At 33.7% G+C, this 22,945-nt stretch overlaps 1 protein-coding gene across 6 annotated transcripts; it reads left to right on the top strand.

Moving 5' to 3' along the window:
- The first annotated feature begins 4,311 nt into the window (after positions 1–4,311).
- SIK1 (Protein kinase superfamily protein) lies at positions 4,312–21,731 on the top strand. 6 transcript variants are annotated; one of them, XM_068606416.2, is made up of 18 exons: positions 4,312–5,165; positions 5,318–5,406; positions 5,508–5,615; positions 5,992–6,099; positions 6,291–6,381; positions 8,756–8,808; positions 9,747–9,809; positions 10,853–10,897; positions 11,825–11,860; positions 14,747–14,802; positions 15,653–15,734; positions 18,032–18,160; positions 18,524–18,665; positions 19,819–19,942; positions 20,140–20,353; positions 20,633–20,833; positions 20,933–21,018; positions 21,247–21,731. In XM_068606416.2, the coding sequence occupies exons 1-18, from the start codon at positions 4,391–4,393 to the stop codon at positions 21,344–21,346; spliced, it is 2,502 nt and encodes an 833-aa protein (XP_068462517.1). In that variant the 5' UTR covers positions 4,312–4,390; the 3' UTR covers positions 21,347–21,731. The 6 variants fall into 6 exon arrangements, with proteins under 6 accessions (XP_068462517.1, XP_068462516.1, XP_090156101.1 ...); XM_068606415.1 differs by having other exon boundaries at positions 4,315–5,165; positions 20,930–21,018; XM_090299975.1 differs by having other exon boundaries at positions 4,317–5,165; positions 5,996–6,099.
- Positions 21,732–22,945: the final 1,214 nt, after the last annotated feature.

Genomic DNA, 22,945 nt, shown 5'->3' with positions numbered 1-22,945 from the left:
AGTGAACAAGCAAAACAAACAACACAACAAATTTTATAATGGTTCACATAAACTCACGGGCTAAGTCCAATTCTCTTATAAGTAGACAACTTAGGAGGTTCCACTAAACAAACAAATGATTACAAAATGAGTATACCAACCACTCCTTATTACAATGAGCATACAAACCACTTATGGTTCTTATGAGTACACCAATACCTCATTATTATAACGAATACACAAATCACTTTTGGTTATCACAAGTACAAAAACTACTCCTGGTTAGATTGTCTTAACCTCCCCTAAAATTAAGACCTCTCAAAAGAAAATAACACTATAAAATCACTATAAGATTGAAAACAATGTAGAATGTAGTTGTTTGTTCTTTATTGTCATCTTTTATCCCTTATATAGACTTGGAAGATGATCATTGTATATTAAATTGAATATTGACCCCAAATGTAGGGACCAAAAAGGTAATTATACCTTGAAATAATTGATCACTAGTTACTTATTCCTCTGTTGTTACTACACCAAGCTCCATAATCTAACATATTCATACTCCACCATCATCAAATTCACAAAAAGTGACTATATTGGAGACTGGAAATTGGGAATGCCACCCAATCATATCCTACATGTCATTAGTCAACCCAACAAAAAACCACTTCCTAAATTTCTCTTAAAGGAATAAATGGTTTACGGTGAAGGACATTAGTAACTTTTCAACTAGTAATGCACACTACTTCACTCCCCATAATCATTTTCAAATGACTTAGTGTAACACCATTTGGGAACCTACAAAATGTATACATCCCACCTTCATATTCAACAGAGACAAAAAAAATTGAATCGTAAACATTCAATTCTTTAAAGTGAACCATTTTCACTAGTGAGTTCCAAATGCTACATTATTTTTATGATCTAAGTGCACTAATTTATACTTCAACCATAGAGGGTGGGATGAAATGTTACGCTGACATGCAATGGATGGTTGGGGTGACTTATAACACGTGTCATCACATACATGCACGCTACCAATAAGGCATGACTTGTCAATGACAATGTGAGCACATGCTGACTTGGAGTGACCTTTGATGAGAGGTTACCCTGTCATGCAATAGATAGTTGAGGTGGCTTAGAACACGTGTCATCACATACACATGTACATTACCATGAGGCCTGAACTTGCCAATGTCAGTGGGAACGCATACTAACCTCGAGTGATGGTGGGATGGGATGTTACCTTGCCATGCAAGGGGAATGCGTGAGGAGCATAAGTGACCTTGGATGAGATATTACAATACCAAGCACTGGATGTGTGAGGTGATTTAGGACATGTGTCATCACATACACATACAAATAAACATGTGTCTAAGACTTGTCAACATCATTGGGAATGCGTGATAAATAGAAGTGACCTTGGATGGGATGTTACACTAATATGCATTGGGTGGTTGGGGTGGCCAAAGACATATTTCATCACATACAAAAGCACACTGCCACGCATTGACTTGTCAACATAATTAGGAATGCGTGCTAAGTAGAACCAACCTTTAAGGGAATTTCCACTTTATAAATGGAACCATATATCAACTTAATGCCAGAAAGCAATACCAATTCCTCCTTAGAAAACCAAATAAAATTCATTCTCTCCATACCATCATTTAATTTCCAATTCATCTTCAAATGGAGCACTTCGACATCACAAACACTGAGAATTATTTCAATTCTTATATCGCTGCTCAGTTTGCAAATGACAAATTATAAAATGCGACGAAGGTATCCAATTCTAGTGTCAATCTCCTAAATTATTTTGGATCCCCTATGACTACACCTTCAGTCTCCTCAAGGAAAAGTTTTGTGCTGCCTTGGACATTCCAAACACCACTCCATTAAATAACTTGTATTATCGCCAACCGACACTAAACGATCAGGGACAACTTACGTATCATGCTATTGAGATATCAACAAATGTCCATGTGTATCAAATGATAACTTGTAAGTCTCATTTCTCTATTAATACAATCATTGAAATGTATGTTATGTTTACAAGATCAACAAAACAAATTATGACATTTTTAAGCTAACTGACTCTAACCTCTTCCACAAAGCACAACCTCATCATTTCCATGAAAGAAATACTTTACTTTAGAGGACTTGTTGAAAGAGTCACCATAATGGAAAATTCAAATGGTTACAGTCTTACCTACATATGTAACAACCCAAGAACAATGATAATCCAACACAATTGGTCTTTTCATCAACTGTTAAGAACATAACTCAAGTACTATAATACAGAGACCGCAAAGAAATCATTGAAACCATCGTCCGCTTAAACTGGTTAATAAAAAATTGTGCATGATTTTATAGAAATCAAATCTAACATTAATGTTGCACAAATGATCTTGTTGGAAAAAAACTCAACTACTACATCCAAGCTCCAGTGTGAACAATCACGGAACAACATTGAACTCTTTATAAAACCAAAGATTTATGTAGGAGAATCCCTCATGAATTTATTTTGTGACTTAGAAGACAATATCTACATCTATCATTACAACATCAAAGATCTATATTTAACTAAATATTTATACGTTTAATTTTATTTATATTTTCTCCGTCCAATTACATGTATTTTCTTTACAACTATTTATGAAAAATTTCAATTCCTCTTTATAACTATGCTATTATCTACTTCTAATTATTTTCTTATTCACTCTACTATTTTCTATTCCTAATTTACTTCTTTCCAAATTCTATTACATAAAATTATTAATAATATATATAAAATAAATTCTATAATAATAATACAACCCAATTTTCAAGTTACTTATTTCACAAATGTCAAATTTATTTACATTCATAAACATCAATACTATAAACATAAATTATAAAAACAGTACATTGATAGAATTTCAAAAATTTATTACTGTACAATTTTATTTCCTTTCCATCATTATTTCAAAAATTATTTTTCAATTCATCAGTATTCATTATACACACTTTCCATTATTTTTTACAATTCTTTCTTCCTCCTCCTCCTCCTCAACATAATTTATTTATTTACACATTTTAATTTGCTTAAAATATGTGTACCAGTAAAATAATTATCGTTCAAATATTTATTTCTCACAATTAATATATTACATAGACTTATTTTATAAAATTAATATAATTTTTATAAACCAATACTTTTAGTTATACCACACACTTTCCATTACTTTCTTTTTTTATTTTTATTTTTTTTACAAATTTTACTATTTTAAAATTTTAAAATATATCTATTCATAAATATTTATTTATTTTATTTTTACTTATATAATAATTATATTCTAAAAATTTACTAAACATAATTAATATTCTTTTTAAAAATTAAATTTTTCTCCAAATTTTTCTTTTCAATTCATCATTTTTTTATATTTTCCCCAAATTTTACCTCCATTTCTTTATTTATTTTTTTAAAAAAAAAACAATAAAATTTCTACATCAGAATTAGGTTCCCAAAAAGCAATTTCCTATTCCTATTGATTTTTAGGTACAGATGCTACCAATCAGAGGTTAGAATTCGACTATTGGGAGACTGAATTCTGACCTATGTTCGAAGCCATTTAGTTACTGAAGCATTTCAAATTTGAAGATGTATTCGATTTCAGTGTAAAATGACGAATATGGTATAAATAAAATGGAAGCATGGATAAAACTAAATTCTGCCTCACCTTTTTTTAAAATATGCTTTCTGATTTTTTGTCCAGAACGTATTTTTTGTGTTTTAGAATTGTTTTTTTCAAAATAGATTTTTTTTTTAATTTTATTTCAAATTTTTATTTGTAGACAATAATTTTTTTCTAATCCACTTTTTCAAAATGTATTATTTTTAATTTTTATTTCCAGAATAAAAGATATTTTTGAAAATTTAAAAATGCAGGTTCAAAAAGTTTGGATTGGAAGAATTTGCCATGTTCGAAAATGTATTTTGCTAGAGTGTGCTATTGGAGAAATAAAAAAACCCATCTATACTATCCCAGCAAAAAATAATTATAAAATATGCACTCTAAAATTATTTTTTGGATTACTAAATTAAATAATCTAAAGTATAATAGCTATTTTTTAAAATTTTAAATTAATTGATTTGTAATATTATACTCGACTAAACAATTCAGAAATATTATGAATTAACCCATCTAAATAAAAAGAGGAAAAATTTAAAGTTTTTTCATAATCCATAGAGGTGAATAAAAAAAGTAATGGAGCTGCAGTAAGTAAAAATGAAGCAATAGAGAGCCCAAACAGAGGAGGCCCAACAAAGGCCAGTAAACATCATATGCATTCTCCGTCAGCGTTGGTGGCAAGTTGAGTGAAAAGGATTGATTCCTTTTTTCACTCTGTTTTACCTTCTCGGAGTGGAAAAATGGATCGGAGCTCTTACCGGTCGGGAATGCGAAAATCCAATTCTAAACCCGACATATACTCAACCTTCGTCGTTCACGACGACGAAGACGATGACGACGACGGCGTAGACACTAACCGCCGGCATAAATCCGGTGGTGCGCAGCCACGTGACGATCCTTATGCGACCATGGTGTACAAAGACAACGGCCGCGACGACGATGACGACGACGACGAATACTCTTCTCTCCCTCCGCTACTGAAGCGCCTCCCCAAGGACTTCGGCGGCGGAGCGCCGCTAGACTACGATGACGATGATGACGATGCTGGCGATTTCGGCACCATGATCATAAAGAGTGACAATAGACGGCCTCGCGATCGGCCTTCTTCCAGCTTGGCTTCGCCGACGTGGAAGTCTCGGAGCTCGTCTCAGGCGAGTCCTCTGAACAGATTCGGCGAAGAGGACGACGACGGCGATGAGGAAGACGGCGGCGGATTCTCAACGTTCGTCGTTCGTTCGACGGTGAAGTCTAGCGAGAGAGAGTCAGTAAGCGGAACAGTTGTGCGACGGTCCTCCGGCGGTAGCGGTGGCGTCGGTTCGACGATGGAGAGAGCAGTGGCGAGCATGCAGGGGATGGGAGATTTTGGATTCGGAAAGCAGAGGAAGGGAAGTGGATCTTCGCAGAACGATGAGGGAAGGCATCAATCGATAACGACGAAGGTTTCGACGAGTTCGATTCCTGACAGTATTACCAGAGAGGACCCTACTATTAAATACGAATTGCTCAATGAACTTGGTAGAGCCACTCGAGTTTATTCCCTTAATTTTCATTTATGTCTTACTTTGCTGAGTTCATTCCTTTAATTTTTTCCATTTGTGTTATACTGTTCTGATTGACTGCGCATTGCGAATTGTTGTGGTGTTTATGTTGGGGATGATGGAATGCAGGGAAGGGGTCCTATGGAGCTGTTTACAAGGCAAGGGATTTGAAAACCTCGGAGATGGTTGCTATCAAAGTGATATCGCTATCCGAAGGGGTGAGTTTAGGTTGCTTTATGTCTAGATACTTGTGTTATGGTGTTTTTATTAGTTAGACTAAGTTTGAACTATTTGGATGACTTTTTGGATGGTTATTAAGGAGGAGGGCTATGAGGAAATCCGTGGTGAGATTGAAATGTTACAACAATGTAATCATCCTAATGTTGTCCGTTATCTTGGAAGCTATCAAGGAGAAGAGTATCTTTGGGTAAGAGTTCATTTTATAACCTTAGCTTGTTATTCATATAGCACTGCCTTTGTGAAAATCTTTGTATATTTAGAGTATTCTTGTGACTTTGGTTTAATGGTGACGTTTTTTTTTTTGGGCTTCGTTGGGGTTATGGTGGTGATTGGCTAATTTTTACTCTAGACAAATGCCTTTGACAAAAATGAAGAGAGATTGGCAAGATTGTTCTTTTTGGCTTTTGTTTGCTCTTGGTTGGTTCTTTCACAAGGACCCCCTTCTTAATTTCTAATTCTTATCTATTGTCTTTCTCTATGCTTCTGTACAAATTTGCTTGATTCTAGTTATGTTTGAATTTGCCTGTTAAAATATTTCTGAATTCTGATTAAGTTTTTGGCAGATAGTGATGGAATACTGTGGTGGTGGTAGTGTTGCTGATTTAATGGGCGTGACTGACGAATCATTGGATGAGGGTCAAATAGCATATATCTGTAGAGAAGCTCTGAAGGTATAGTTGATGGACTTCGTTAGCATTGATTGTTTGACTTCTACCAAGATTTTCAATTTTAAGTATTATTATTTTGATAGAATTGAGAGAGCAAAGTACTTCAATAGATTTGTTTGAACCAAGTTTTCTGCTGTGTCTGTATGTTATTTTTGTTTACTTTAGCCCCTAATTGTTTACCTAATTATGTGTAGGGTCTTGATTATCTGCACTCAATTTTTAAAGTCCACAGAGACATCAAAGGTGGGAATATCTTATTAACTGAGCAAGGGGATGTCAAGCTAGGTGAGTAAAAAAGTTATATGATGATTGTCATATTGTTTCTTTGCACTTGAGAACTATAATAGTAGTATGCACTAGGGGAGTTGATTATTTTATTCTTACCCTCTTCTCAAATGAATGTCAAATTCATTCATTAAATTTGTGTCATAATTTTCGCCTTGTATGCCTAGTTATCAAGTCGCTATGGTGTTTTAGTTTATGTGATTGAGATGTTCTAATAGAACAACTACTCTTCTGAATTGTTATAAGCTACCACCTAGAAGCTATAATGATATGAAAAAGTGTTTGGGGTAGATAATTTCCATTCTAAATAATGATTTCTGCAACATCAATGTGATCAAGTAGTTGGGTCCCCTTTACGGTCATAGTTAACTAATACTTCATACAGTTAAAATTATCAATTGAATGTTCTCCAATTCATCACTAAGTGTACAATTAGAATTACTTTTGTATTTTGAGCGAAGGCACTTGTTAAACACTAGGGAAGAGAGAAATATTGAGTTGAAACCTTGTGCTTTTGAGACAACATGGGTACTTTATTTATATTGAGAAAAAGGAATCAAAACAATAAATAGAGGAGATTTGATATCCTCTAATACCAAAGATATGATTTTTGGAATAAATAAAAATGTTCCTAATAATACATATATAACTCCTTTTTTTTTTATAATTATAGCACTCCCCCTCAAGTTGGATCATATAAGTCGTGTGTGCCCATGTTGCTGCAAATATAATTGATCCTCGGTCTTCTTAGAGACTTTGGTGAATATGTTAGCCAACTGTTCATTAGAGTTGATAAATATAGTGATGTCTCTAGACTCCAGTTTTTCTCTCATGAAATGACAATCCATCTTAATATGTTTGATCCTCTCGTGAAAAGACAGGATTAGAGGCAATAAAGGATCAACTTCTTATTTCTATAATTATAACACTTCCTCTCAAGTTAGATCATATAAGTCATATGTGCCTAGGTTGCTGCAAATATAATCGATCCTCAATCCTCTTAGAGACTTTGGTAAAAATGTCAGCCAATTGTTCATTAGAGTTGACAAGTCTAGTGATGTCTCTAGACTCCACTTTTTCTCTTATGAAATGACAATCCATCTCAGTATATTTGATCTTCTTATGAAAGGCAAGATTAGAGGCAATGTGTAATGTTGCCTGGTTGTCATATACAAGGTGCATTTGGGAACTCTTTTCAAATTTGAGCTCTTTGAGGAGTTGTTTTAGATATATGAGCTCACAAGTGACTAATGTCATTGCCCTACATTTTGCTTTTCTCTTGATCTTGCCACAATACTAAATTACTCCTACAAGCACACAATACCCTGAAGTGGAGTGTCTATTGCTTGGTGACCCTACCCAATCAATGTTAGAATACCCAATAGTTTGAGTATTTCCCTTATGTTCACAATGAGGCCTTTTCCCCAAGAGTCTCTGTAATGGTCTTGACAAGGAAAGTCTAAAAATTGACTAATTATGCTTATTGCAAAGACGATGTCTGGATGAGTCACATGTGGTAATTTAGCATACTAATTACCTTCAGTATCTCCCGGGATCCAAATATGGTCTTCCTTAGTCAAGTACAAGTTTGACACTTGGATTGGATCCATTGGTGTGTTCACAAGCTTTTACCATTTATCATCCCTATTCCTTCTAAAATTGCATATTTTCTTTGAAATATGACCAAACTAGGATTGAGAGAGGAGTACATTACAAACTATTTTCTCCCAACTCAACACCCACACACTCAGTCACACACACACACATACATACATATATATATACACACACACACACACACACACATATATATATATATAAAGAGAGAGAGAAGTACATTACAAGGGAAAGGTATACCCTATAACACTCAACCTTTAGGCTAGGTACATACTCCCAACTCCCAAGAAATATCTTTATGTAAACTGTACTATACAATGACAATCATACTTTTAATAGTTATACTGAGTTAGTTAGTGATAAGTTCTGAGGCACTTGGGGAACCCACCCTCCAAAGCTAGTTAGGTGGAATCTAGCACTTTAATACTACATTGAACATTTGTAGAACTTAAACACCCCATAATACGCAACTTTCCATCACTCGCTCCTTAGAGCTAATCTCTTGCTAGCTTTCACTCAAAAGCTAGCTACTAAGGGGGAAGAACCAAGTGCTTAAATATTCCACCAATCATCCCATGCTTTTCAATGTGAGACTTAAGCACCCTATAATGCTCAAGTTCGTATCAGCTAGGGTTCTAAGTCAGCTATAAATAGCTGAATCCTTTTTCTTTGTAATCAGTTTTCTGGAAATACAAATTACCTTATCATCTCTAAAGTTTTCGCTCAAGTATATTTTAACTCTAGGTTTATTGAGCAGGGGATTTTGGTGTTGCTGCGCAGCTTACAAGGACCATGTCAAAGCGGAACACGGTAGTTGATGTGTTAACTTATTTTTATTTATCAGGATTTGTATTCTTTACTTATTATTACTTGATTACTTTATTTGTTTCCACATATAGAATAGAAATGCTAATTGTTACTGATTTCAATCCCTATGATTTAGGGATTCATGATTTGCATGTTATGTATATAAATAAAGTGGACTGATAGTATTTCCTTTCAAGCAATTCATAATAAAAGCAGTTTCAACTATCAGAATGTTATTCAGTCTGATGAATGAAGCGAGGACTAGGAACTAGGAACATGGTTTTAAATGCTTACATGTCTGAGTTATAGCTAGATGCAAGATTATTATTCTTTTAATAAATAGCAGGGGGTCGTGAATAAAGTATTTTGATTTACATCACAGCATTTCAGTTTTGGAACAATATTAAATAGTTGGGTGCCATTAAGTTGCTTATTAAGTATGTTCTTTCTATCAAATTGCATCTTAAACGGAGTTGGAGATGGTTGTATTATATGCATTGCAGGGATATCCTTCTAGTGGGATTGGCTTTGAATACAAGTACACATATTTTGAATTAAAGAAATGATTTGGTTTATCATTTCTTTACTGATATTTTTGGGGCACTTGTTTCGGATTAAGTTACACTATTGTGGGACATATTCAAATCCCAGCCCTAGTTTCTACCACTTGTTATGGCTACACACACAGTTGTTTCTGTCCCATTATAGGTACTTGAAAGTGATATGAGCTTATAATTATATTCAAAGTATTTGCCCAAAAATTTTGGCTTGAATGAGGTGTTGTTTACCTTATACATGCCCTTTGAGAATTCTTGAAAATGACATGTACTCATATTCAAAAGAAGTTGACTTAGATTAAGGCCTCCTGCTTCTTAAATGGAGATGTTATTCTTTCTTTTTATCGTATAAGATTTTTTATTTTCTATTTAATGTGCTTATAGTTCATTGGAACTCCTCATTGGATGGCTCCAGAAGTTATTCAGGAAAGTCGCTATGATGGAAAGGTACTGTGTTTTCTCAAAATTGTGAACCTTGTTTACTTGGTTCCATTATTTTTTTTATTTCACTGTACTGCATCTTCTGTAGACAGTTCTAAGGTTAGGACATAGGAGAAAAAGTCGTTGTACTGTATTGCCAGAAAACAACATTTGAATATGTATATTTAAATTTGGACAAAAAAAGTTAATTTGACACTGGTGGGTTTCAAGATTCTTCTTTAATGCTACCTCATGGACCTCCTTCAAAATGTGAAAGTCACACGAAAGCTTGCACTAGAATCTGGTATCCAAGAAGCATTTCCAGTTTTTTGAGAATTTGACTTTGTTAACGTTCCACACTCTTGGCTGATGAGCAGTGTTTTGAGGCTTAGTATTAGGATTAACCAAAAGTATTTGAGGTTTTATAAGATGTAGCAGAATAAGGAATATATTGTTGTGTAACTGGATTCGATGAAGTATAAAGACTTATATCTAAAATGACAGACATTTGCTGTGTAACCAAACTTAAGACAGATTTAACATTGAAAAATAACAAATTTATTAGCACCACAACCTCTTACTGAACCGCCACCACGACTAGTGACTCGACCACTAGAGCCACCGTGATTAGTGAAACCGTCACGATTATCACCACCACTATTACAATACTAGCCATAGTAATCTTGAGTAAAATTCAGTGAAGGAGATACCAAACCTTGCGTCTCGTAAACATACCGAACAATAAATGTTTCATGACCATAAAGAAAAGCTTCAAGGCATGCGAATTGTTTATTCGCCCAAGATGAATACAAAGTTAATGGAGAGGATTAAGATCAAGAATTTAACATCAAAACTTTTAGTACAATTGACTTCGTGGTTTATCTAGTACATGGTTTAAACCCTTTATTTTATTTTAGAATCAGTAATATTTTGCTTTTATTTCTACCACAATGCATTGTTAATCAGAGTCTAGAGAAATGAATATTGCTAATGATAATGTTTCATATATGATGAAATTATTGGACTGACCTGTATTTTGATCTGGTTACATTTATTTAAATGATTTTCAGGTAGATGTCTGGGCTCTTGGCGTGTCTGCTATTGAAATGGCTGAGGTATATCCAGTGCTTGTGTTTTTAATTCTACATTTTCCTAGTAAATTGTTAGTTTATCCAAAGTAGGTTACCTTTTTCTTTCACTCTTTATGCTCCCACCTTGTGTAAGGTATTGTCAATTTAACACTTTCTGAGGTGATTTTAAGCCTATAAGGTGGTCTTAGATTTTCTGGGTTTGATCTTGACCCAACCTCACAAAACTATCTTGTAAGGGGAAGTTATCACTCCACTTAAATATTTTTAGCCATATCACTAGTAGATATGATACTAAACCACAACCCTTGAGATTGTCATTTTAGGCAACCCCTAAAGTGGCTGCAACTAAGGTGGGCTAGGGCTGACTGCAATTAAGGTGGCTTTCCGACCGACCCTTTCATGTCCAGGACTTTAAGCCTTGAACATAGCAAATGTAGGTGGCCCAACAATGGATCTAGGATAGGCTTTTTGTACCATCTTAGATTTTTTGGTTGCATCCTACTTCTATATTCTATTTTTTCCATATCACTAGATGATTTTAGAGTGAGACTAAACCACCGCCTGGAGATTGCAATTACGGCAACCTCCAAAGAGGTCACGACTAAGGCAGGTGATGGGTGACTTTAATTAAGGTGGCTTTGCCAACAGGTGGTGTGGGGAACTAATTATATTAGTTTAAGCCCAATCACTCTTTTGGATAAACAATCTTCTGGGTACCTCCTCTTTTTTCCTTTCTTCCATGAAGTTGAAGTTTATAGGAGTTACGTTATGAAGAAATTTCCAATCTTTACATGGGTTGGTTATTATTTGTGGGCTGGGCTATTATTTACAGTTTCAGATAATGCAATTGGATAAAAAAATTATATTAGGTATTTTTCCTCCTGATGTTTCATTAGAAAAATAATATTGTCATGCTTAGTGATGCTTAAAGTCTGTCACCACAATTTTCAGGGTGTTCCTCCAAGATCTGACGTACATCCAATGAGGGTTAGTAACTTCATACATATTTGGTATTGACTGTTGTTTTATTAATAACGTATGATCTCTTTTACCCCTGCCTCCTTAAGTAATATTCAACTTGTAATTTATGTTGATGTTCATAAAATGTTTGGATTATTTGTCATTTCATCTACTGTTATGTTTCTAAGAGTTAGTTAGGATAAATTTGGATATTTGAATGGGTGAATCAGGAAGGAGAAACATAAGATTAATTTTAGATAAATTGAAGAGGAATTGAATAGGCGAGTTCATAGATATTGTAATTTTGGATAACTGTATGGTGAGAGGTACTATGTGGAATATTGATTAGTCATGAAAGAGGATCTAGGTTTTATTTATATTAGAATTCGGAACAAGGCTGAACAGTCCTTGTATAGCAGCATGTAGCGACGAACTCTAAAATGCTATAGTTAAGGAGGCTGCTATATTAAATATTAGAATGCAACTAAATAATTTATACCAGCCATAATTGCATGTAGTAACTGAGTTTGTGCCTAACTCAACTTCACAAAACTAGCTTGTAAGGGGAGGATTGCACCCCATTTATATATTATAATCTGGCTTAATTCTGGTCGGTATGAGATCTTCAACACATCCCTCATATCAAGGAATACACATTTCAAGAATGAGATTAAATATTTATGGATTGTCTTAACAGGAGTCCAATAAGTGTGACATAAAAGCCCCAAAGAACTTGACTAAGATAGATTTTGAATGACTTGAAAAATAAAGAATTATTTTATCGATATCAATCACACAAATTACTTTCTCATAATTTCTGTTTGTAATTAACCAAAACCTTTAAAAGAAGGAAATAAAAATATGCTGAAATAGATATGAAGATATTTATTCGTACCTACTATGAAGATATTGAGAATATTTTTATCATAATAATATGCTATTTACAACACTTCCCCTCAAGTTGGTAAATGAATATCAATCATTTCTAAATTTCCTACAAGATCCTGTGATCTGCCCTGAGGAAGCCTTTACTGGAAATGTATGCCATCTAAAATCCTGTAGGAACATGTTGTAACCACTAAGCCTCTGTCAAGATTATCTTTGATGAAGTGCCTGTCAATTTCAATATGTTTGGTGCTATCATGTTGGTTGGGATTATGGAAAATGCACATGGCCGACTTGTTACACATTATAGTTGCACAGGGATGTAACCTTAATTTTAAGGTCATCAAGTATGATTTCATCCAGAGTCCTTGATACACACCTTGAACAAGGTTTGTGGAATTCCTATGTTCTGCGCTAGAACAAGATACTCTATCCTCTTTTTTTTGCTTCTCCAGGCCACTATACTTTCTCCAAGAAACATATTCTCATATGTAGATTTTTTGTCAATAAAAGAACCTACATAGGCTGCATCAATATATATCCGGAAGTCAAAGTGTCTCCTTTCATGAAGAATAACCCTTTTCTTGGGCTTGACTTCAAGTACTTACGAATTTTGTCAGTTGCTTGCATGTGTCTTTCTCTTTGATCATGCCTAAATTGACTTACCACACTAACTACATAATGAGCAATGACTGGTCTCGTGTGTAATAATTAAATAAGCTTTCCTACTGTCTTTGATATTGAGTTTTTTTTCTATAAGAGAGCTCTTCACTCCCAATTTTATGATTTTGTTCAATAGACACTCCTGAGGTTCTACATCTTAGCTTACATGTTTCTTTAAAGAAAACAAGTACATATTTTCTTTGGGAGATCATCTAGGAATATATAAATTTTGTCTTTCAGTGACTTAAGCATGTGGCAGCATCTCCTTTGCATATTTTCAAAATTGGTATTGGTCTAGTCTAATCCAAAATCCATTCAAAATTTCGTGGTATTATGATATAAGGAAAGAACCCTTTTTAGTATTAGACACCTACTCTCAAGGTCATAACCGGCAACAAAATTCTTTTATTATAGAAAATGTTTTATTTAAGTCATCCTAAATTTCTTTAGCTGAGAAATAAAACTTATAATTTCAACTAATCTCAGGAACCATAGAATGCCAGATCTAGGTCATAATCCTAACTCTCAAAATTAGGGTCATTTTAGAGACCATCAAATCAATAGGGACCCACCACATTTGGAAGATCATAAGGACTCCTAGGAGTAAATTTCGGCTCAGCCATCGAGGAAAAGATGTGAACAACAAACCGAAAAAAGTGAACTCAAATTTGAGATGAACAGGATCTCACCATCCCATTGAGATGAGCTCATGGGGTCTTTGCAACCTTTTCTATTGTGGTGGCAACAGGAGTTGTCAAAACAAGATGTGTGGGCTACACATGTTGATGCTTGTCGTGGCATGTGGCGTTTCTGTTGGTGACTTGATGGTCGGTGTTGTGATCACCTATTTGGAACACACTTTTCTACCCCACCACTGTCTTCAAGGACAACGATACTAGCGGATATCAAGCCCCCGAGATTGGGAGCTCTTCTTCCAATTTGATTAATTAGATGAATAAATATTATAAATAACGATGATGCTAATTAAATTTCCTGTATTTGTAACAATCAAATTCTCTTAGAAAAAGGAATTAAAAATTGATAGAATGAATGTGAAGATTCTAAAGATATTTTTTTCCTAATTACTAATGGAGATATTATGATATTTTTATCCTAATAATACCTTATTTACAACAAAGAACAATAAAGAAAAACTTGCTATCACCCAAACAAGCTTAGTAACTAGTTGTTGAAACTAGGGTAACACTTTTTAGAATGAGTATGTAACGCCTTCCTTATTAATAATAAACATTTAGTTATTGTATTTTTTATTTGGCATTTCTAAGGGCATGCTCTTTTTACCCTCTCTTTTCTTTGAGGGGGTTCAATTTATAATAATGTATTTTTTTTCTTTTATAATTGTAGGTTTTATTCATGATATCAATTGAACCAGCTCCGATGCTTGAGGATAAAGAGAAATGGTTTGTTTCTATAGTCTATTGTTACCCAAGCTGTACCTTTACTAATTTTTTAATAAGTGAGCTTGAAGAGTCACCTATTGATGATCTAGAAAGAAATCTAGTTTAGATAATCCTAATTATCTTTTTCCATGTGCTATTTATTATGTTTTATGCTGTGCTTATTTTGCATTTTTGTAAAGCCAGTAGTGTGTAATTGCATGCTGCAATTCTTCTACTATACAATTTCTGCCTTTGATACTTTAATGTTAATGAGATGATGATGAATGGAAACCACTTGTAAATTTGAAAGCATTACTTTCTATCTTGAATTGAATTTCTGCCATTGATACTTCATTGAAAGCTTTACTTTCTATCTTTAATTGTATTTTTAGCTAGGTGCTATGTCTTATTAGTTGTATTTCTATTCTACATGCTATGAAGTCATGTACAGGCTAGAAACTCATCTATTAACCCACATAAATAAAATTCTGTACATTCTTTGTTCCTTCCCACTTTGTAGTTCATGAATATGGCACATCCATTCAAATGGCAATACATTGTTGTGTTGAAGTGTAAGATTACAAAGGTTGGTGCATTTTAAGGAGGCACAACTCCATGTACCAAAAATTCATTATGATTTCCTATCTTGATCTTAATGAGATTTCTTTTCTTAACCCAGAAACAATAAAGCTAGGTTGGTGCTTTCTTTGTCTAATGATATAAAATGCAACATAAACTACCCTGATTATATTTGCTAGCTAGGAGTGACTCTAAAATCCTATTTTCATGATCTGGTGGTGTATGAGATAATGTCTCTAATTAGTAATGATATCTTTATGCGATAATGATTTGAATTTGAATTTCTCTCTAGGTCTTTATATTTCCATGATTTTGTTGCCAAGTGTCTAACCAAAGAACCTCGGCTCCGCCCTACTGCATCTGAAATGTTGAAGGTATGCTTAACGATATTGTTTCGGGTGAAGTTTAATGACTATTATTGGGAGTCATAAGTTTTTTAAGCTATCTTTATATGTTAAATGGTTGAAAAAAATATAGCAATAGAGACAGACAAAGAAGAGAAGAAATCAATCTATATTTTCAGACATTTAACAATATCTTGATAGACAGAGATTTCCAAATGGCAAGATGGATAGTTGAGATTGGAGAGGCTTATTATTTGATTTTTTTTTTGGCTGCATATTATGCTTGGTATATAATTTAAAGTATTAAGTCTTCTTTGAATGTATATTTACTTCTACAGCAAATTTTATTCTTTTCCCTTGGGAGATGCTTAAATTGCACGACCTTTCCCACTTGTTTTAAAAATTATACTCTCTCGATAGATTTTGTCTATTTTGTTGTGATTGAATGTTAGCCTCTTGTCTTGGGGTTCCATTTTAACCTAATTGAACATTAGCCTCTTGAGGTTGTTTGAATAGTGTTTTGAAGACTGTTCTGGAAAACTTTCACAAGCTTGATCAAAAAGGATTTTGAATTAGCCCCCATCTTTTCTTCAAAAAAGGAGGAGGTTGCTCCATGTAGACTTCTTCATAAAGATCACCATGAAATAAATACAATCTTTAAGTCAGGCTAAAATAGAGTCCAGTGGTGAATAGTTGCAAGGCAAAAGAAAAGTCCAATAGATGTCATTTTGGCTATAGGAGATAAAGTGTCGGTATAATCTTCACCATAGATTTCTGTTTCCTTTGGCAACCAACCAAGCATTATAGAAATCAAAGTTAGAGGTCCTTTCTAAGTGTGTAAGACCATAAGCACCCAATAATTGATTTGCTAGCTAGAAGAGGAGCCAATTTCCAAGTACCACTACTTTGAAAGACACATTTCATCAATCATTGCTCGTTGCCACTTTGGGTTAGATAAAGCTTCATCTGGAAACTTAGGAATGGGAATAGAAGATTGAGTAAAAACAAGTATAATGTATGGTGGAAAGCCAATGATAATTGAGGTTTATATAATGTGGAGGGTTACAAATAGAACATGTACATCTTCAAATAATAATAGGTCAATTGTTATCAAAGGAGACCAGATATAGTGGTGAGGAAGGATCAAACATGACCATCATATTGTTATCTATTGAAGATGGGTATCGTATTGGAATTTCAATCCATGAACGATGTTAATATACCTAAAGAGGTGTTGGAGAAACATCATGAGTTATGGTAGAGTCATCTGGTGGAGATGAAGGAAGATTGACATTGGAGGGAAAGTGACATATGTTGTCATTAGAAGGAACAAGTGTATAGTATGAAATGAACTCAAAAAAGGGGACATTAGCAGACACAATACCTATGAAGATTAGTAGAGAAACATCATTACCCTTTTTTAGAATGATGATATCCCACTAAGACGCATTTGAGCAACCAAGGAGAAAGTTGATCTCGACCAGATGTGATGTTATGTAGAGGAAGTCCGTATGGAGGAGATTGAGAGAAAGGATAAAGTGTGGTACCTGATCATTATGGAAAAATGGTGGCATTCAATTAATCGGATAACATGCTGTAAGAGCAATGTCCTCCCAAGAATGGTTAGAAAGATGACTTTGAAGAGGTGTTTGACTCCATACAGGGGTTGTAATCTAATTTTGCACTAGGACTCAACCTCTTGTCAACTGTCAAATACAGATGTTAATTTATCCTTGTCATTAAATTTACTATTTAGTTATGCTCAAACTTACTACAATTAGAGTTTTGTATCATGTTAGACCTGCAGTTTTTAAGTTCCTGTGATTTGAGTTATATGTAAATTTATTATACATATAATCCTCATCTGATTGATCAAGACCCACTAATTGAGATGAAAGTTACTGATATTTTTCTTAACTTTTTTTTTTCTCTTCCCAATTTTTTTCTTTCAATATGATATGTTTTTTAGTTTCGCGTATTAAATCAGAGTGGTAAACTTGATTCTTGTTATGACTTGAAAATGATAATAATCTAAATGTGAATGATTATATAAGGTGTTTCTAAATTCAGCATAACACAACATATAATAATGAATTCTAAGGCAGTCTGGTTATCTAGAATTACTAAATCCTTTGAGCGATGGCTGGTCAAGCATGAGCTTTATTTTGGCTGGTTCTTATAATAGGTGACTAGAAAATTCCAGACACATGCCTCCATTGTTTCCAAATCAATTTGATTTGCTCCTATATAGTTTGTAATGGCATATTTAAACTTTTTTTCAATGCTGTATTTTGTATAAATAAAAGTTCTTTTCTATTGCTGTGCAGCACAAATTCTTTGAAAAGTGGAAAAGTGGATCTGCTGCTATGTTACCAAAATTAGAGAAGGCAAGGGAAATCAGGGCCTCAATGGCTTTGCAGGTGCAAACACTTACTCCAGCAGCATCAGAAGATCAGGTATGGCAAAAACTCCTTCCCTCTCATGCACATCTACGCAGCTTGTTCCATCTACCTTCTACATTGTAAAACTATAAAGAAAGTAATTTCTATGTGAAACACAAGTTCTTAATCTGAAGTAGCCCATGTTAGTCTCAGATGTTGAAGAATATGGAATGTTATTCTTGTTCTGATAATACATGGGTTATATATATATATATATATATATATATAAAGAAGCTAGAGGCAAATCCCATAACTTGTGGGTTTTCTATCAGAGAAAAAAGCACAAGTAAATCTCTTTGACCTGATTTTGGGGATACAATTTGTTATGGAATGTTTTCTAAAATAGCTGACATGTTCTTGTTGTCGTTTTTTCTCCAGTTAGTTTCAAAACCAAACGATGAATATGGAGACACTGTTCCATCCAGACCTCATAACATTGGTGTTGAGGGAGCTGCTGATTTGTCATCACATGGCACTATGAGGAAGCTACATAAGGTGGAAGATGTAGACATGAGTGAAGGTCTGTGATTCTTGCATTTTTCTTTGGATTGACAATTTTTTTCTCAATTTTGATTATCGCGTAATGTTAGAATGTTTGTGGTGCATGTGTATGTGTCTAAAAAACATTCTGATATTATTCAGAGGAGCATGCACTTAAATAGAATACAAAGACTTAATAACTGAAAATCCTAATTTATGATGGATTTAATCTATTCTTACACTTCTGGATCCATGATCCTATATAATAAATATAAAATATACTGTCAGCCTATTAATCCTCCCAATCATGGAGTATAATTAAATCTCGTAATTATATAATCAAAACTATACAAGGAAATATTAACTGCAACATAAATCATGGGTTTCAATAATGTGTATGCATTAGAATCTCTTGGAAGTCGACTATTATATATAATATTTGTTTCTTTAACAGTGTCTGAATGTTTATCTTACTTTTGTACCTCTTCAACTGAACAATTTTATACGGTTTCCCTGGATGTCGTGACTCGTGCTTACTATGGTTTATAATTGTTTGGTTTTGATTGTTAAGATTTCCTGCATTGACAAATAATATAGGCAAAATACTCATAAGGCTTGGACTACCCTTCCCTTTTAGCTAGCTTTTGGGTTGTATTAAGCCCTATTATTTTCTAATAATTGTATTATTCATTGTTCAAGTACTATAATTTTTCTGAAGTGTTACTGAATAATCTGGGTGGTGTGTAAATTTAAAGAATTTTCTTGTTATGCCACACCACATGAGTTACAGACTCCAGTTGATATAATATGCAAACCAATGGGGTTGGGGTTTACTGGGGTAAACCCTGTACTCAAGTTCCCTAATCCTTGTTCATCCATATGCCTCATATTGCCTGGCATATTTGATTGGGATAGAAAATAGGGAATGGTTTTGAATTTTCTCTTTGGTTGAAAAGACAAAATGAAAAGAAAAGGTACGGTATGGTAAGAAAGAAAACTGTAGAAAAAGAAAAGTTCACAATTTTATCTTTCTAAATTAGACTACCATTTTCTTCCTTTAATCCATACGAAAGATTAGAGTTCTAATTTATTTCTTTTCTAAAATATATAATTCTTAAAATTTGATGAAATGGAAGCTCTTGTTTTTGTTTTATTTAGGGGTGAATATTATGATTTATGTGGATTATTTCCAGGCAACTTTGGCACTTTTATAGTCCATGCAGATGAGTTACATCAGAAGACTACACAATATGCAGATTCCGCAGTTTCCGACTCTGCTGTACCCAGTGGCACGGGAAGCAGATTAGCTAACTCTGGGTACTTACCTGTCTGTTTACCTTCACTGCCTATATTTTTTATGAAAACATTTTTCTTTTATTCTCTCGCACTGACTTTCAAACAGTCTTAGCTTTGCTAATTTGTGTTCTTCATTTTCATATTATAGTTGGTCCCCTCTCTTTTTTTCATTTCCCTTGTCTTAACGTAGTCTGCTTTCTTTGTGGTTAATCTTTTAGGATTGAGAATCAGAAAGTTGATTTTATGAACACCACCTCTTTTAGAGGATCTAGTGCTACTACCAATACTATTCAGTCATCTTTACCTTATGCTAGTGATTCAACTGAGCAGAACCTCAAAATCAAAGGCAGTTATCGAGCACCAGCTGGAATGGGTAGTGATATATTCAGGAGTGAAACTGGCAGCCGTAAAGCATTTGCTTTACAAGATAAGGTATTTTTGTGATTTGATTTGTACATCTGATGTCTAACTGGATTCTGTAAGGGATATCACTCTGTCTGAGCAAAATTTGATGTTTTTAGTTATTAGAGGTGTTGCCTCTAGCTTTTTTAGAATTATATTTTCCTGTGTCCTTTGTTTGGCAGATTTCTAGTCCTTTTCGTTTCTTGAATTAATTGTCCAATCAATTATGTATATTCTGTCCTTCATGAATGTCTTGTGTGATTGCAGTGTCAGACTTACCTTTTTACTTCAATTTCTGTGCTAATGCAGCTTTGGTCCATTTATGCTGCTGGTAATACTGTGCCTATCCCATTCTTAAGGGCAACAGATATATCACCTATTGCTCTCTTGTCAAACAATGTACTTGGTGGTCTGCAACAGGATACTGGTGGAACCGGAACAGTGGAAGCATTGCAAGAGCTTTTCAGTGGTGATGGACAGTCCAAGAAGGGCCGTAGAGGACTAAATGAGGTAACTTTGTGTGTTGTGCAAATGTGTGCATGTATGTAATGTATACATGCAGTACACTTGTTATGGCCATTTATGTTGGTATGCCAATTGATGCAGCAGATGCCTCTTCCTCAAAGCATTTACCAAAGGTTGACATCAAGTTCTACACTTATGAATTTGGCACAGGCTTTAGCTTACCATAAGATGTATGTCTCTTAAACTTTTGATCAGCAAAACTTTTACCATTTCTACGTGAACAAAATTATTTTAATTTATTTGTGCAAATGCGTAAATAGGAGAACTGTACCAGATTTCACCTATGAGCGTGTCAATTAAGCACACTATTTTAGGGCTCGTGACATCTAATGTAGTGATTCCTTTCAGCTCCTCCTATGTTGATTATTCTTTTACCTAATTGTTTTGCTTGTTGTTAGGTGTTACGAGGATATGCCATTGCAAGAGTTGCAAGCGACCCAGGAGCAGCGGACTATTCAAAATCTCTCAGACACACTTCGAACCATACTTCGGTTGTAGGTAGGTAGCATATCTTGCGATTTTTTTGTCCCCTACTTTTATTGGCCTCAAAGATCACAAAATCATTCTTCTTTTTGTCGTAATCATTGATATAAATATATATATTCATACTAATCGATGGCACATAAGCACCAGATGCCTTTTATTTATTATACATATTTTTAGGTGTATGATTGTGTAACTAGTACCACCAAAGTTTTACTGGTTTCTTTTTCGTCCTTTTTCTTAGTTTTGTTAAGTAAACCCTAGAAGAATAGGGTTTTGTAAGCTGCCAGATATTTGTATGTAAATAGTGTATGCATGTCTTTCAACTAACATTGTTGCATTTGTGCACGTTGTAGTCACTAGTGGGAGTTTTAAAGAAATTTAAGAATTTTGTGTACCATATTTCAATTTGGATGGATGGATGAATTAGTTTCATTCAGTGGTTACATATTTGTTTCATAAATCAGGATTGAGAGATCTCTGTTCAAGTTTATGTGCGGACCTTTTATTTTTCAGATGAATAGGGATTTGTTGTTAAAAAAACCCCAAGAGTCCCAGAAAGTGAGGGTCTGGGTTGTGGAATTTGGGACCAAGCATTTTTAATTTTGAAGATTTTTTTGGAATAAACATTCACAGGTCTCAAATTATTAGTATACCATATATAATCTAAAAACCAGAAGGTCGGACTATGAAGACAATTATTTAGGACAGTAGAGATTTCTCAATTTCAGCTGGTTTTTGTAAAAATGGTAAGCTTGAAATAATCAATGTGTTTTCAGATAGGTGTTTTACTATTTTTTTTTTTAAAAAAATTCTCATTTAGTTTCAAACATACTTTTTGTAATTTATTATTTATCATCGGATTACACGTTCTGCAATAAATACAATTCCGGAAGAATTTAAAAGGTTTATTTATGGAACAACTTGGGTGAGTGATTGTTTTGGATTTTTTAGACAATGAATGGAGCATAATCCGAAATATGTAATTCAAAATTATGTAAGAAAATCATATAATTTTGAAATATATATTCTGAAAATTGTGTTTTCTGAAGTAGCTACTACATAATGTTACTTACATTGCTATAAGGATATATCTCCTCATGGTTGTTTGAATTTTACATAGCGTGTGTTTTTTAGTAAAAACTTTTTAAGAATAAAAGAAAATAAAATTTAACTTCTTTATAAATTAAAATTAATTTATATACAACATAAAAGTAAATTTTAAAAAAAAACTCATCCAATCAAGTGTTTAAATAGGCTGAAAGCAAAATAGTAAGGTACCACTACAATAAAAATGAGATGTCACAAAATGAGAAAGGGTAAAAATTATAGTTTAAAAATTTGGGAAGTAAAGAAAAGTTTCAATAATTAATTATATATATTAATTTTGGAATGATCTTATTTAGTACACTATTTTGATGGTAAACATCACGTTCTTGTATGGATTAAGAAAACGAAAAAATGGTAAGAAAAATGAAAATTTATCCCCTACTTTAATTTTTTCCGTGTATGCGCATTTTAAATTTTAAGGAAATAAAAGTAAATAAAGAAAAATTTCTGCATTTTGTATTTATTCAACTTGTAAATAATTTGATTTATTTTTTTAACAACTTA

Source organism: Phaseolus vulgaris, chromosome 3 (genome assembly GCF_051622355.1).
Source record: "Phaseolus vulgaris cultivar YP4 chromosome 3, ASM5162235v1, whole genome shotgun sequence".
NCBI classification, from domain to species: domain Eukaryota; kingdom Viridiplantae; phylum Streptophyta; class Magnoliopsida; order Fabales; family Fabaceae; genus Phaseolus; species Phaseolus vulgaris.
Note: the sequence above shows the minus strand (reverse complement) of the source record. Positions and strands in the feature narration are given on the sequence as shown.

Coding starts and splice junctions, on each gene's coding strand:
- SIK1 (XM_068606415.1), top strand. CDS start 4,391: ATGGATCGGAGCTCTTACCGGTCGGGAATGCGAAAATCCAATTCTAAA. Junction 14,803..15,652: donor CTTGAGGATAAAGAGAAATG/GTTTGTTTCTAT, acceptor ATTTCTCTCTAG/GTCTTTATATTTCCATGATT. Junction 20,354..20,632: donor CATTTGCTTTACAAGATAAG/GTATTTTTGTGA, acceptor GTGCTAATGCAG/CTTTGGTCCATTTATGCTGC.